Below are 13448 nucleotides of genomic sequence, written 5' to 3' on the forward strand. Positions count from 1 at the left end.
CTAGGTTTCCTCCTCATTTTGAAAGAAATTATTTCAAGCTAACACTTCTTTACAATAATATAACTCACAATCTCAAGGATTTTTTTGCTTTTTTGTTTTTTTTTTTAAAAAAAACATTATGGAAACCCACCTTTAAAATCATTCACAACACATGAGCCAAAATCAAAGTTTCCATACTTCCCAAAAGAGTTCCAAATCAACATAATCTTGCAAAAATACATATAACTCTAAGAAAATTCTTACCTCAAATTTTGGAGAAGAAGTGAGATGAAACCCCCAAAATCAACGGTGTTGAAACTTGATCTCCATCGCATAAAGCGTAGCCCTCGAGAAGTTATCCAACTTTGATGAAGGGACTATGATCAAAACTCCAATGGATTTGAAGAAATCAAGGATTTAATCTAGTTTAGTGTAGGAAATGTAAAGAGAAGGAGAAAAAAGTGTTTTAGAGAGAGAGAGAAATGTGTAAAAGTGGTATACACACAGCCTAAGAAGGAGAAAATGAGTGAATTTTCGGACTCAGTAGACTCCCACACGTGTGCGCCTTTCCCTGCACGTACGGCCTCCACCCCCGCACGTGCAGCCCTTCCTTCCCCATACTTGCTGCTTCACATAGAATTATTCCAGTATTGCACCCAAACCACCCCTGTCGGCCCATGCCCCCGCACGTGCAACGCTGCCTCCTAGTAAGAAATTCTACCAGTTGCACAGAAAATCCTTGATCCAACCTCATGCCTTCCAAAACATGTGAAACTTGACACCGGAATAAATAAGAACGACGATTTTGAGAAAGGTTTCCAATTACAACAAACCCAAACAGTTAACCAGACTTCAAGTTAAACTCGACACTCTAACAAGAGTAACCCAATATAAATCAAAGAGGAACGAGGCGGCTTTACGTACCTAATCATCACAACCTCCCCACTATAGGAAATTTCATCCCTGAAATTTAATCAACTTCTCAAACAAGAAAGGATTTCTAGTAATCAAACCACACTAAACATAATTTCAAATCACAACACCAATTCTCAACCAAAACTCACCATTAACATCGTGGTTTCCAAATGCCTTAGTCACAATATTAACAACAACGATTCGTGATGAGTATAAGCATGAAATTTTCCAACCATAGTTATGACAATCACAATAATCACATGTTTGAAATAACAACATGCACAATAACACATGATTAACAATGTAACACATTTCCCTCCAACACTATGGAATATCACAAATTAAAACAATTAAACATTTTCAAACAAATCTGGATACTTGGAGCGGACCTCCGTCTCTCGTTCCCAAGTCACTTCCTCGACCCTATGGTGTCTCCATAATACCTTGACCAATGGTATAGTCTTTCCTCTCAACACTTGTTCCCGGGTGTCTAAAATTTGAACCGGTTGCTCTTCGTAAGAGGCATCCTCATATACCTCAAAATCAACCCAATCAAGCATATGAGAAGGGTCGGGTTCATACTTTCTAGGCATGGATACATGAAACACATTGTGAATCCCCGAAAGTTGTGGCGGTAACGCTAACTGGTATGTCACTTCCCCAATTTGCTCAAATATCTCGAAAGGCCCAATAAACCTTGGAGACAATTTACCACTCTTACCAAATCTCATCAAACCCTGCCTTGGTGAGATTTTAAGGAACACGTGGTCACCAACTTCGAAAGATAAGGGTCATCTCCTCGTATCGGCATAACTCTTCTGTCGGATTTGAGTTGTAGCTAACCTCTTCAGAATGAGAGCAACTTTCTCGATTGTCTCTCTAACAATTTTCGGACCCAATAACGGTGCATCACCCACCTCGGCCCAACAAACTGGTGATCTACAAGGTCAACCATTCAAGGCCTCAAACGGTGCCATCTCAATACTAGCTTGATAACTATTGTTATAGGCGAATTTAATCAATGGTAGGTGTCTCTCCCAAGACCCTTTAAAATTAAGGACGCAAGCTTTAAGCATGTCCTCCAAAATCTGAATGGTACACTCTGACTGCCCATCGGTTTGAGGGTGATAAGCGGTGCTAAAGGTCAACTTAATTTCCAATGCCTCTTGAAGGCTTTGCCACAACCGAGCGGTAAAACAAGGATCTCTATTCGATACAATAGTCACAGGGACCCCAGGAAGTCGAACTATCTCTCTAATGTACAACTCTGCCAAATACCCAACTGAGTCACCGGTACGCAGCGGAATGAAATGTGTAGACTTAGTCAACTTATCAACAATCACCCAAACGACATTATTGCCCCGTCGAGTTCTTGGAAGCCTAACTACAAAATCCATGATAACATACTCCCATTTTCACTCCGCTATTGGTAAGGGTTGGGGCAAACCTGCTAGCCTTTGGTGTTCAACCTTCACTTGTTGGCAAGCAAGGCACTTTGATTCAAATAAGGCAACATCTCGTTTCATACCCCTCAACCAAAATTGACGACTAAGGCCATGATACATTTTGGTGCCTCTTGGATGTACCGCAATGCTTGAGTGATGGAACTCTCGGAGTACCTTCTCTCTACAAGATTCCGGTACAAACAACCGGTCTAGATAATGTACACTCAGATCTGAGTGAATGTTCAAACCCTTCTCTTCCTTCCCATTGGAGATCCTATTACGGATTGACTCTACCTCACGATCCCCCTGTTGTTCCTCTATGACTTTATTAATCAAGGCAGATTGAACAATTAAAGTAAACAAGGTAGCACCCTCGCTGGCCTCACCTAGTTGCAAGTCAAACTTACCGATATCGCCTAGAATATCCCATTCCCGCATGGCCACACTTGTCAAACTACTCTCTGATTTCTGACTCAAGGCATCGGCCACTACATTGGCCTTCCTCGGATGATAGTGTAACTCAAAGTCGTGACCTCCATAAATTTCATCCGCCTCCGTTGGCGTGAATTCAAGTCTTTTTAGAAAAACAAATACTTTAGGCTGTTGAGCTTGGAGAAAACCTCAAACTTCTCACCATACAAATAATGACTCCAAATCTTCAAGGCAAAAATTACCACCGCTAATTCTAAATCATTGGTGGCGTAGTTTTTCTCATGAGTTTTCAATTGTCATGAACCATAGGCCACAACATTTCCCTCTTGCATCAAGACACAACCAAGCCCATTTTGGGATGCATCACAATAGACGGTATAACCCAAACCTCTTTTCGAAATTACCAAGGTCGGTGCGGTAGTCAATCTAGTTTTAAGTTCTTGGAATGATTTTTCACAAGCTTCGCTCTACACAAATTTGACACCCTTCCTCGTCAACCTAGTCAAAGGTGCGGCTAGTCTAGAGAAGTCCCTTACAAAACGGCGATATTACCTGACTAACCCCAAGAAACTCCGGATCTCAAAAACAGTTTTAGGTTGTTCCCAATCCTGCACGGCCTCTATCTTGGAAGAGTTTACAGTTACTCCTTCTTTTGACACCACATGCCCCAAAAACTTCACCTCGGTCAACCAAAACTCACATTTCTCAAATTTGGCATACAATTGGTGCTTCCTAAGCAAATCAAGCACTAACCGCAAGTGGCTCTCTTATTCTTGCTCGGAGGTTGAATAAATCAAAATATCGTCCACAAAGACGACCACGAAGCAGTCTAAGAATTCTCAAAAAACTCAGTTCATCAAATCCATAAAGGAAACGGATGCATTTGTCAATCCGAAAGGCATTACAAGGAATTCATAATGGCAATAATGCGTGCGAAAGGCCATTTTCTGGATGTCCTCCTCCCGGACTCTCAAATAATGGTACCCTGACCTCAAGTCTATCTTCGAGAAGCAACGAGACCTCTAAGTTGGTCAAATAGGTCATCTATTCTGAGTAGAGGATATTTATTCTTAACAGTAACTCGATTCAACTAGTGGTAATCAATACATGACCGCAACGACCCATCCTTCTTCTTCGCAAAGAGAACTGGCGATTCCCAAGGTAATGTACTAGGGCGGATGAAGCCCTTGTCTAAAAGTTCTTGGAGTTGAATCTTCAACTCATGCAATTCGGCCACTGCAAACTTATAAGGTACCATGGAAATTGGTGCCGCGCCAAGCACTAAGTCAATGCAGAACTTGATCTCCCAGTGGGATGGAAAACTAGTAAGATCCTTGGGAAGGACATCCGGTTATTCAAAAACTACCCTTGGCAATTCAATACGGCCCCCATCACTCTCACCATCCAAGAGAGCTGCAAAAAGACCACTAAGTTCACTCCTACTACGAGGGTCAAAAATTGGTGACAAGACCTGTGAACTCGACTTTCTTCGCACCTCCCTCTTAGAGAGCTCGAATTGGTCCTAAAGTTCGGACTCCTGTCACGATTCTAAATCTAATCTCACAAAGTGCAATGTGAGACTGATAAACACCAAAGAGTCCAATCCGGCAAATCATTTTGGAAAATCTATTTTAAATCAAATAATGCCAAAATTAAACTGCTTTGTCAGATTACAGAGTCGCCACCTAAATATTTTATTTTTGGGAAATTTAGGAAACCCCGACTCGTGCCAAAGGCCACGTGTCCGTCATCACCAAAGTTGCCTCGGTTCGAGAACTTAGGTACGAGAGGGAAAGGTCCTGAAATGAGCACCCCTGCTCGCCCGATCAAAGGATCGGCCTCTATTAAGCATGATATGTTATTTTATAAACACGTGTTCTTATCCAGTTATTAGACTAACTTTACTATGTGACGCACACACAAGTATAGACTAAGTCGCAAGACTTGGAACAAATCAACTCATGTTTGTTTTCAAAAATGGTTTGAAAGTGCCACCCTCAAGTGGGCTAAAGTGCAGATTTGCCACCAAACATGATGGGATTTAAAACATGATTTGCCACTTCGCAAAGTGGGCTTAAAACTCACATTTATTGAATTGTTCCAATTCAAGCAACAAAGCCTTCATCCACAAGCATTCATGCAGTTTAGCGTATAAGCAAATAGCCTCATGGAAAGCATGCTATCATGGCAACACTCACACTCATGCAAGTATGCTAAAGCGTAAAACTTATAGTGTACTTCGAGCCAAAACAAAATCTAGTTAGAAACAATGCATGATCCTAACTATACAAGATGCCTAATGCAAAACATGCAATAATGCAACAAAATAGGCTCGGCTATCTAAGATGGCATATGAATGCAACAATTTGATACATGTATTCAAAGAAGTATTGAAATACAATGTAGTTTGTATGATGCGCCGAGCCCGGTGCATGCAAGACAAATGAATGATGCACGCATGCAAACATAAGGTATGCTAATTGAAAATGTGGCCTAATCTAATCACTAAAAGCGGATAAATAAAAGGGAGAATGACATGGGATTGGAAGACATGCACACACACACGCACGCTTATTACAATATTATGTCCTCTCGAAGGAGGGTCCGAATGAATAAGCTGAGCTACACTAAGCTAAGCTAATTATTACAAAACAACTAATTAACTATTCTAGCTAATTAATTATTACAACACAATTGAAATAAATCAATTAACTATTCTAAGCTAGCTAAAATATTACAACACAGATTTAAACTAATTAATTACAACACATGTATTAATTAGCTACAACTAACTAATAAAGCGATAAAGTGGCCTCGTGGACAAGGGAGACATGCATGCTCGGTTGCTTCCTTCCGAAAATCCATCGCCTTGCCAACGGCTGCCTCTATTTGCATTTGTTATGATCTCTGAACATCGAACTAATGTTGCAGACTGCTTCTGCTTCAAAACAAGAACATTTTACACAAAAATGGACTGGTGGCCAGTCGGCCACAAAAGGTGGCTGTCAGCCACCTAAACTGGTCGGTCAGCTAGTATAAGTGGTCGGCCACTTTATGTGGTCAGTCGGTCGGCCACTGCTTTTTCCAGGCCTATGGTTTTACTGCAACAGAGAGCAATAGAGGCAAAGCAATGTATTTTCAAGGAAATGTGTGTACTACCACCTCTTTATCATGTCTTAAGCTCAAAGAAGAATGACACTTGGCTCTCAAGCCACCAATCAAGCATTTTCATGCATGATGGCCAAAGAACCAAGCTTGTACAAGCTTAATGAATGCACATGTAAGAGTCAAATGGCCACCAACCTATCATGCATGATCAAGGGTGACGGCGACCAAGAAATGTGACACATTTCATCACTTTGAGTGTGAAACATCCCGCATTTCTTGTGTTTGGATTAACGTCCAATCCAAACACATGCAATGCAACACAAATGCTTATCTTGTTCATGTTTTACTTGTCCAATTCTTGTTTACACATTTTACATTACCGATTAGTTTTTTAACCGATCAAGTCCAATGTGAGAGTCCTCTAATGAGAGAGAGGGTTAACCAAAGAATGGTTTAAGACATGAGAGAGTTCATGCCTTTGACTAGGACGAACCCTTAAAGAGAGTTAAAGCCATTGAGCACAAGCTCCATCTCAAGCTTAAACATAATCATAAGGTTAACCAACCCTCAAAACAAATGGAAAAATGAAGAAATGAAGAAGGTTGTAGACTTTTTTAATGCTGAAATGGCATGCTAAAATAATACTAAACATGCAAGCAACACATGCACAACATGTTAAGAGCCAAAAGCATTAAGACTAGTGAAGAGCACTACACTAGAAGCATGCAATATCAAGCTTAAATGATCAAACTAGCTCTGGACAGAGCTAAATCATGCCAAAACAGTAGCCAATACATACTGAAATTTAGGCACAAAAGGCAAGAAAAACATGCGCACATGTTGGCTTGCAAGCAAGACACAAAGTACAACTCTCAAAAGTAATGAAAAAGTAGTATATGTGAGAGTATGACAGTGATATATGCACTAAAATTACATGCTAAATGATGCTATGTCATGCAAACAACTCAAATAAAGCATGTTAGAGACCTTAAAACACAAAGCTGGTAAAGCCATTTACGCTACAACCATGCAAGACTAAGCTCATATGACCAAAACCACCCAAAATAGAGTTAAAGCATGCTCAATCAGTGGCTAAAACATGCTGAGATCAAGTTATAAGGAGGTAGAAAAACATGCTCACATGCTAGGCCAACTACACATGCAAGCAAGACACAAGGAGAGGAGGTCACCCCCTTCTATTTTGGACCTCAAAACCAACTTTTTACCACTGAAATTCCCCTAAAATTTAGTGGTTAAAAGGCCAAGAAAATGTTATTTCAAAAGCTTTGAAAGATGGCACAAAAGGCTTTACAAGCCAAAAAGCAAATGGGGGAAACCACCCTCTAACTAAATAAGGCTCAAACCACCATTTTAAAACCTTCAAAACAGAGTTTTTTGGAGGTTAAAACCAGCCTCAAAGTAGCATGTAAAGATGACCAAACAATGAACTAAAGCAAAGCTTAAAAGGGACAAGTCCTTACCCTTGAAACACATCAACAAACAACAAAAGTTCTGAGCTAAAAACCACTTTTAGAAGCTCAAACAAGGCCTCCAAGAACCTCAGCTCCAAGGTAAAGGTGTTTGATCAAGGGTCTTAGTGCAAATGTGTAGAGAAAGCTCACTTTCAAAACAAAACAAGAAGAGAGAAAGGATTTTAGGGAGAGAGAGGAAAATTTGCTCATCAAATTTCTGAGAGACCTCCCCTTATATAGAAATACAAGCCAAAGGCTTGTATTCATCCCTCCATACACGTGTATGGAAGATGACTTCAGTGATCAACAGCTGGCACAGCTGGCAAAGAAAATATCTGAAAAAGGAGAAAAATGGTCGTCGGCCACCTCCCCTAGCCAACCAACCACTTCAAGTGGCCGGCAAGGAGGAAAAGTGGCCGACAAGTGCCAAAAGTAGCCGACAAGGCCTTCTCTCCCTCTAGGCAAGAGGGACCAAAGTTTGGTTCAAAAACAAACACAAAACAAAGAGGGTTTAGAGGCCCAAAGACACAGCATTCCGCCAAGAATTTCGGTCACCCAAAATGAGCATAAACATGCACAATCATCGAATGCACAAATAATGACATCTGAGTCTTAAGGTCGGTCAAAAATGGGTTGTCTACAGACCCTATCCACTCGATCTCCCAGAAAATAAAAACAGTCACCACCTGAGGTGCACACTGTAACTCTCTGACGGTAACAATCAATCACAGCTCGGTACGAAGACAACCAATCCATACCTAAGATGATATCAAAACCCAGCATGTCTAGCAACACAAAAGCAAACGGAAGTCGGCACCAGGAAACCTCTATCTCACAACCACAACATCCTCGATCTAAGTCAACCATACCTCCAACTGGCGACTCTACCTTGAGCGGAGACGTTAACTCCACTTCTAACCCCAATACAAAAGCAAATGCAGTAGATATAAATGAATATGATGCACCTGTATCTATCAACACATTAGCCAAAGAATTACACACAACAAAAATACCTTTCACAATTGAGGATCCTGGTAACTGCTCTGGCGCGGTAACAGTATACACGCGCCCCTGTGGCCGTTGATCAACTTGCTCATCTCTCGGAGCATGGGCCTGTTACACTGACTGAGTCGAAGTGGCTCCCTGATTAGCCTGTGAAGTCTGAACTGAATAAGCCTGTTGGTGGCTCTGAGTCTGCCTCGATCTTGATGCACTATATATGCCTCCCAACTGCAGATATGTCCTCCTCATATTCCCCGACTGACCACACTCAAAACAAGTAAGTCCTTGCCCTTTACTCTGAGACTGACCCTGAGATCGGTTAGGTGGTGGTGATAGTAACATCTGTAGCCCTCCTTCCTTCTGTGAACAGGAAAAAGCCTTATGACCTAGTTGGCCACACTTGAAACATAAGAAATCACCCAGTGCATTCTTTCCCAAGCCCGCACTAGGCAAGGGAAAAGTAGATCTAGACTACTGTGGTTGGGACTGAGATGAAAAGATGCCCCTGTTCTTCTTACTTAGTCTAAAATCTCTCTGTGGCTCCTGGCCCCTAGACCTGGAACCCCGAAGTCTCTCCTCCTTGGCCTGCATAGTAATCTCTACATGTGCCGTTGCCTCCACAAGACGGTCATAGTTCCGAATCATATTTTCGGCAACTTTGAACAAAATTTTAGTTCTCAACCTCTTCTCAAATTCTATGTAACGACGCTCTTTCATTGCCACTAACTTCGGCGCAAACAGGGACAAACTAGTGAGGGCCGCCTCAAACTCGGCCACAGCTAGGTTAAGTTGCTTGAGGTCTTGAAACTCTTGCCTCAATCTCTCCCTATTAGTGGGAGGTAGATAATTGTCTTTGAAAGTAACCACAAAGGCTTCCCATGTCGGCTCCACTCTACCCTTGGTGTACTTTCACTATTGGCCCGCACCTCCCTTGAGGTAGTAACTCGCTAACGTCACCCTTAGCTCGCTATCTTCAATGTGAAGCATCTCAGATGTCTTCACCGTTTGCTCGAGCCACTCATCCGTTTTCTTAGGCTCGGGGCCCCCATGGAACTCATCCAGTTTGGCCCACAAAAACTCTCTAGTAAGAAAACTCGCCTTTGTCTCTACAGCGTTCTCTCAGGCTTGGTTCTCCACCCTCAACAAATTCATTGATTCTCTCAAAACCTCTGCCATTTCTCGAGCTAGGGCCCCCATTACGGCTTGATCTGCTTGCTCTAGAATCCCTACTTGCCCCACTTGTTCGGCCACAATAGCTTGGCCCGCCTGCTCGGCCGCATTAGGTTGGCCGAATCCTTTCTCTTGCACTAGAACCTCATGGACCGGTACTTCATGTACACCTCGGTGAGGCCTACGGTGCCTCCTATCTCTACCACCATGAGCTTCACCCCTTCCTAACATCCTAATTAAGGAATAAAGTAAACAATTTAGCACATAACCTCAAATGTGCTCGCAATTGGCTTCACACATTTGACCACAACAATTATATACATTTATCTACCATATAAACAATTTAGTTCCACTCCACATAAGTACTTAGTCACGTAAACACATACAAATTATTCCTTTACGATGAAGTTTGTCCCACGAAATACCAAGAATTCTTCGTAGAACGAGTATTGATCAAGTACCCTTCTAATAAGACCTCAAGGAATTTAATAGGCACGAATCACATCCCAAAAGTTCAACCCCATACAAATCTAGTCATATAAGTATGTTATCACATAACCACAAAAATATGTAATATTTCCTAATCAAACGAGATGAACCCATCGTGACAAAACAACCACTTCCCACAAGCCCCAATTATTCAAACCCGGTAGCTCTGATACCAAGTTGTAACGCCCCAAGAAAATATGCCCAATAAAATACATCCACCACCACTCCTTATGATAAATAAAAGTGAATCTCCAACACTGGAATACATAATCATATGTGATTTACAAAATAGTTCCACATGCAATTATGCATTCAATGGCTTTAGTACATGAATCTATAACATGTAAAACATCCAGTTAAAATAAATAAATGCCCTCAAGGGGTTACAAACTCCAAAACTTAAGGCCGGTTACACAAAATGGTTACTCGAACCCATACAAATATTACCCTTGGCTTGCAAAAAATATAATCACAACAAGCTAGAGCCTTGTGCTCTCAACACACACATCCATGCCCTTAGTTTGGCGGAATCACCACATCTTTTCCTGCACAAAATCCCATAGGGTGAGCATAAAGCCCAGTAGAAAATTCTTAACAAAGTATATACATTTTATACAATTCTCACAAGGTGAAATGCATATGCCATGCCATGCTTTTAAAAGAAAGTCACGTTATCATGTTTTTTAAAACCATCATGCTCAATGAAAATTTAAAAATTTAACAATTCAATGATTTTACATCAAGTTTAAGGGGCGGTAAATATGACTCAAGTAATCTCTAGGTTAGTATCTGCAAGTAGGCATAACTAGCACTACCAAAAACCAACACTTTACCGATAGCTAACCGGAAGACACGTGGTACCTCCTCCGCGAGTGTTTCCGGTCTTTCACCTTGGACACTCAGGCCAACTTAATCAATTTCATCTACATACCCTATCCAGTCTTACCAACGTATTTATCCCAAAATAATTCAACGCAAGATTTTTCAATTTCTCAATTCAAAACTCGTAGTAATCAAACGAATTGAAATGCCAATGTAATATATATATGTATATATATATATATATATATCAATGCATTAAAATATTCTTCCACTTAATTTTTCCATTTATGATCACAATTCCCAACTCTCTTTCAATGAAATTTCATAAGATAAATATATGCTCATCAATCTCTATCGAAGAGCAACACATTCCACATTTCATGCATTTCCATTAGCAAACTTCCAAACCCACTAATTCTCATATACCATGAAATTCCTCATGTCCACATTTGTCATAATACTGGTCAAATATCAATTTCATAACATCACCATATTTTCTCAAAATTTCCCAAATTTCTAGGGTTTCCATAAACTAGGTTTCCTCCTCATTTTGAAAGAAATTATTTCAAGCTAACATTTCTCTACAATAATATAACTCACAATCTCAAGGATTTTTATTTATTTATTTATTTATTTTAAAATATGGAAACCCACCTTTAAAATCATTCACAACACATGAGCCAAAATCAAAGTTTCTATACTTCCCAAAAGAGTTCCAAATCAACATAATCTTGCAAATATATATATATATATATAACTCTAAGAAAATTCCTACCTCAAATTTTGAAGAAGAAGTAAGATGAAACCCCCAAAATCAACGGTGTTAAAACTTGATCTCCACCGCACAAAACTTAGCCCTCAAAAAGTTATCCAACTTTGAAGAAGGGACTAGGATCAAAACTCCAATGGATTTGAAGAAATCAAGGATTTAATCTAGTTTGGTGAAGGAAATGTAGACAGAAGGGAGAGAAAAGTGTTTTAGAGAGGGAGAGAAATGTGTAAAAGTTGTATACACGTAGACCAAGAAAGAGAAAATGAGGAAATTTTCGGACTCAGCAGACTCCCGCACGTGCGGCACGCCTCCGCTCCACGTGCCACCTCCACCCCACGTGCCACCTCCACTCCCGTACATGCAGCCCTCCCTTCTCCACACCTACTACTTCACATGCAATTATTCCAGTATTGCACCCAGACCACCCCTATTTTCTGCACATGCAGCCTCATCTCCCGTACGTGCGGCCCCTCTTCCGCATGTGTGGCCCTGCCTCCCATTAGAAATTCTACCAGCTGCACAGAAAATCCCAGATCCAACCTCATGCCGCCCGACACATATGAAACTTGACACCGGAATAAATAAGAATGAGGATTTTGAGAATGGTTTTCAATTACAACAAACCCAAACAGTTAACAAGACTTCAATTTAAACCCGACACTCTAACAAGAGTAACCTAACATAAATCAAAGAAGAACAAGGCGACTTTACATACTCGGTCATGACATTGGCTCTCAAGTAAGTTTCCTTAGAACAGTATAGGTGGACAAAATCTTCTAAGGTCAATCTACTATGACTAATTGTAGCCACAACATGTTTGCATGGAAGCCCAGATATTTCCCACTCTCTACATACGCAAGTCATCATGCCAAGATGGATAATATGATTCACTCCTTGATTATCATTCACCTCATACTCATGACCTCCAACATACTCTACTTTGCAATATCTTGACCATTTCAGTGTGACCTTAAACTGTTTCTTAATATGTTCAAAGTAACATTAAACTTCCATTGTAGAGCCTTTTGATATCTCAACTGAAAATTACCCATCAACTTGCACCTTATGTTCTCCAGCATGGTTAGAATTGGCTAATATCTTATATTTCCCAACCGATTGTTAAAGGACTCTATCATGTTATTGGTGATGTGATCACTCCTTGTCATACCATCAAATGCATGCCTAGAACTTCTTTCAACTGGAACTTTTTGTAACCATATGAAAGCATCATTTGAAATGTCCTTAATGGCTTGCATAGCGTGATCATACTCTTTCTGATTGTATGCCCTTGCAGCCTTCCAAAGTTGCTTCCTCAATATCAATCCAGAAAATTTGGCTCTGAAATTGTTGAACAAGTGCATGCAACATTTTCTATGAGTAGCCTCAGGTATAATGTCAGTCACAATCTTGTCAAGGCCCTGTACACACAAACAATGAAATATTAGTAACCATTACAAGTATTGAAATAGAGGATAATGAATTATGTAAGTATATCAGATGTTAAATATGTAAGTAAATTACCTTTTGTTGATCAGACATGATAGTCCATGGCCTAGAAGGCAGTGCATCTTCTATGATTATTCTCAAGTTCTCCAAAAAGAAAGACCAACTATCCTTACATTCACCCTCTACTATTGTCAATGCCGATGGAAACAAACCATTATTTCCATCTAAGGCAACTGATGAAATTAACACTCCACCATAGGGACCTTTCAAGTGACAACCATTCACCCCTATGAAGGGCCTACATCCATCAATAAACCATTTTTGCATTGTCTCAAATGATATGAAGATCCTTTGGAACAATGGATACTGAGGAATATGGTGTAGTTCTTATCCATC

General features: G+C 40.5%; 1 protein-coding gene across 1 annotated transcript; it reads right to left on the reverse strand.

Annotated features, from left to right (window-relative positions):
* Positions 1-1244: 1244 nt before the first annotated feature.
* On the reverse strand, positions 1245-2777 carry LOC114264062 (uncharacterized). The gene is made up of 3 exons (XM_028204671.2): positions 2747-2777; positions 2514-2662; positions 1245-1538 (listed from the first exon to the last, which is right to left on the reverse strand). The coding sequence occupies exons 1-3, from the start codon at positions 2775-2777 to the stop codon at positions 1245-1247; spliced, it is 474 nt and encodes a 157-aa protein (XP_028060472.2).
* Between the last annotated feature and the right edge of the window lie 10671 nt (positions 2778-13448).

This window comes from Camellia sinensis, chromosome 10 (assembly GCF_055761805.1).
Source record: "Camellia sinensis isolate YWXY chromosome 10, ASM5576180v1, whole genome shotgun sequence".
Taxonomy (NCBI): Eukaryota; Viridiplantae; Streptophyta; class Magnoliopsida; order Ericales; family Theaceae; genus Camellia; species Camellia sinensis.

What these genes read in the sequence shown, in the direction of transcription:
- LOC114264062 (XM_028204671.2), bottom strand. Translation starts at nt 2,777, where the DNA reads ATGCGGGAATGGGATATTCTAGGCGATATCG. An exon ending in GGATATTCTAGGCGATATCG is followed by an intron (nt 2,663 to 2,746) that starts GTAAGTTTGACT and finishes TGATTAATAAAG; the next exon opens with TCATAGAGGAACAACAGGGG. An exon ending in CGGAATCTTGTAGAGAGAAG is followed by an intron (nt 1,539 to 2,513) that starts GTACTCCGAGAG and finishes GTGACATACCAG; the next exon opens with TTAGCGTTACCGCCACAACT.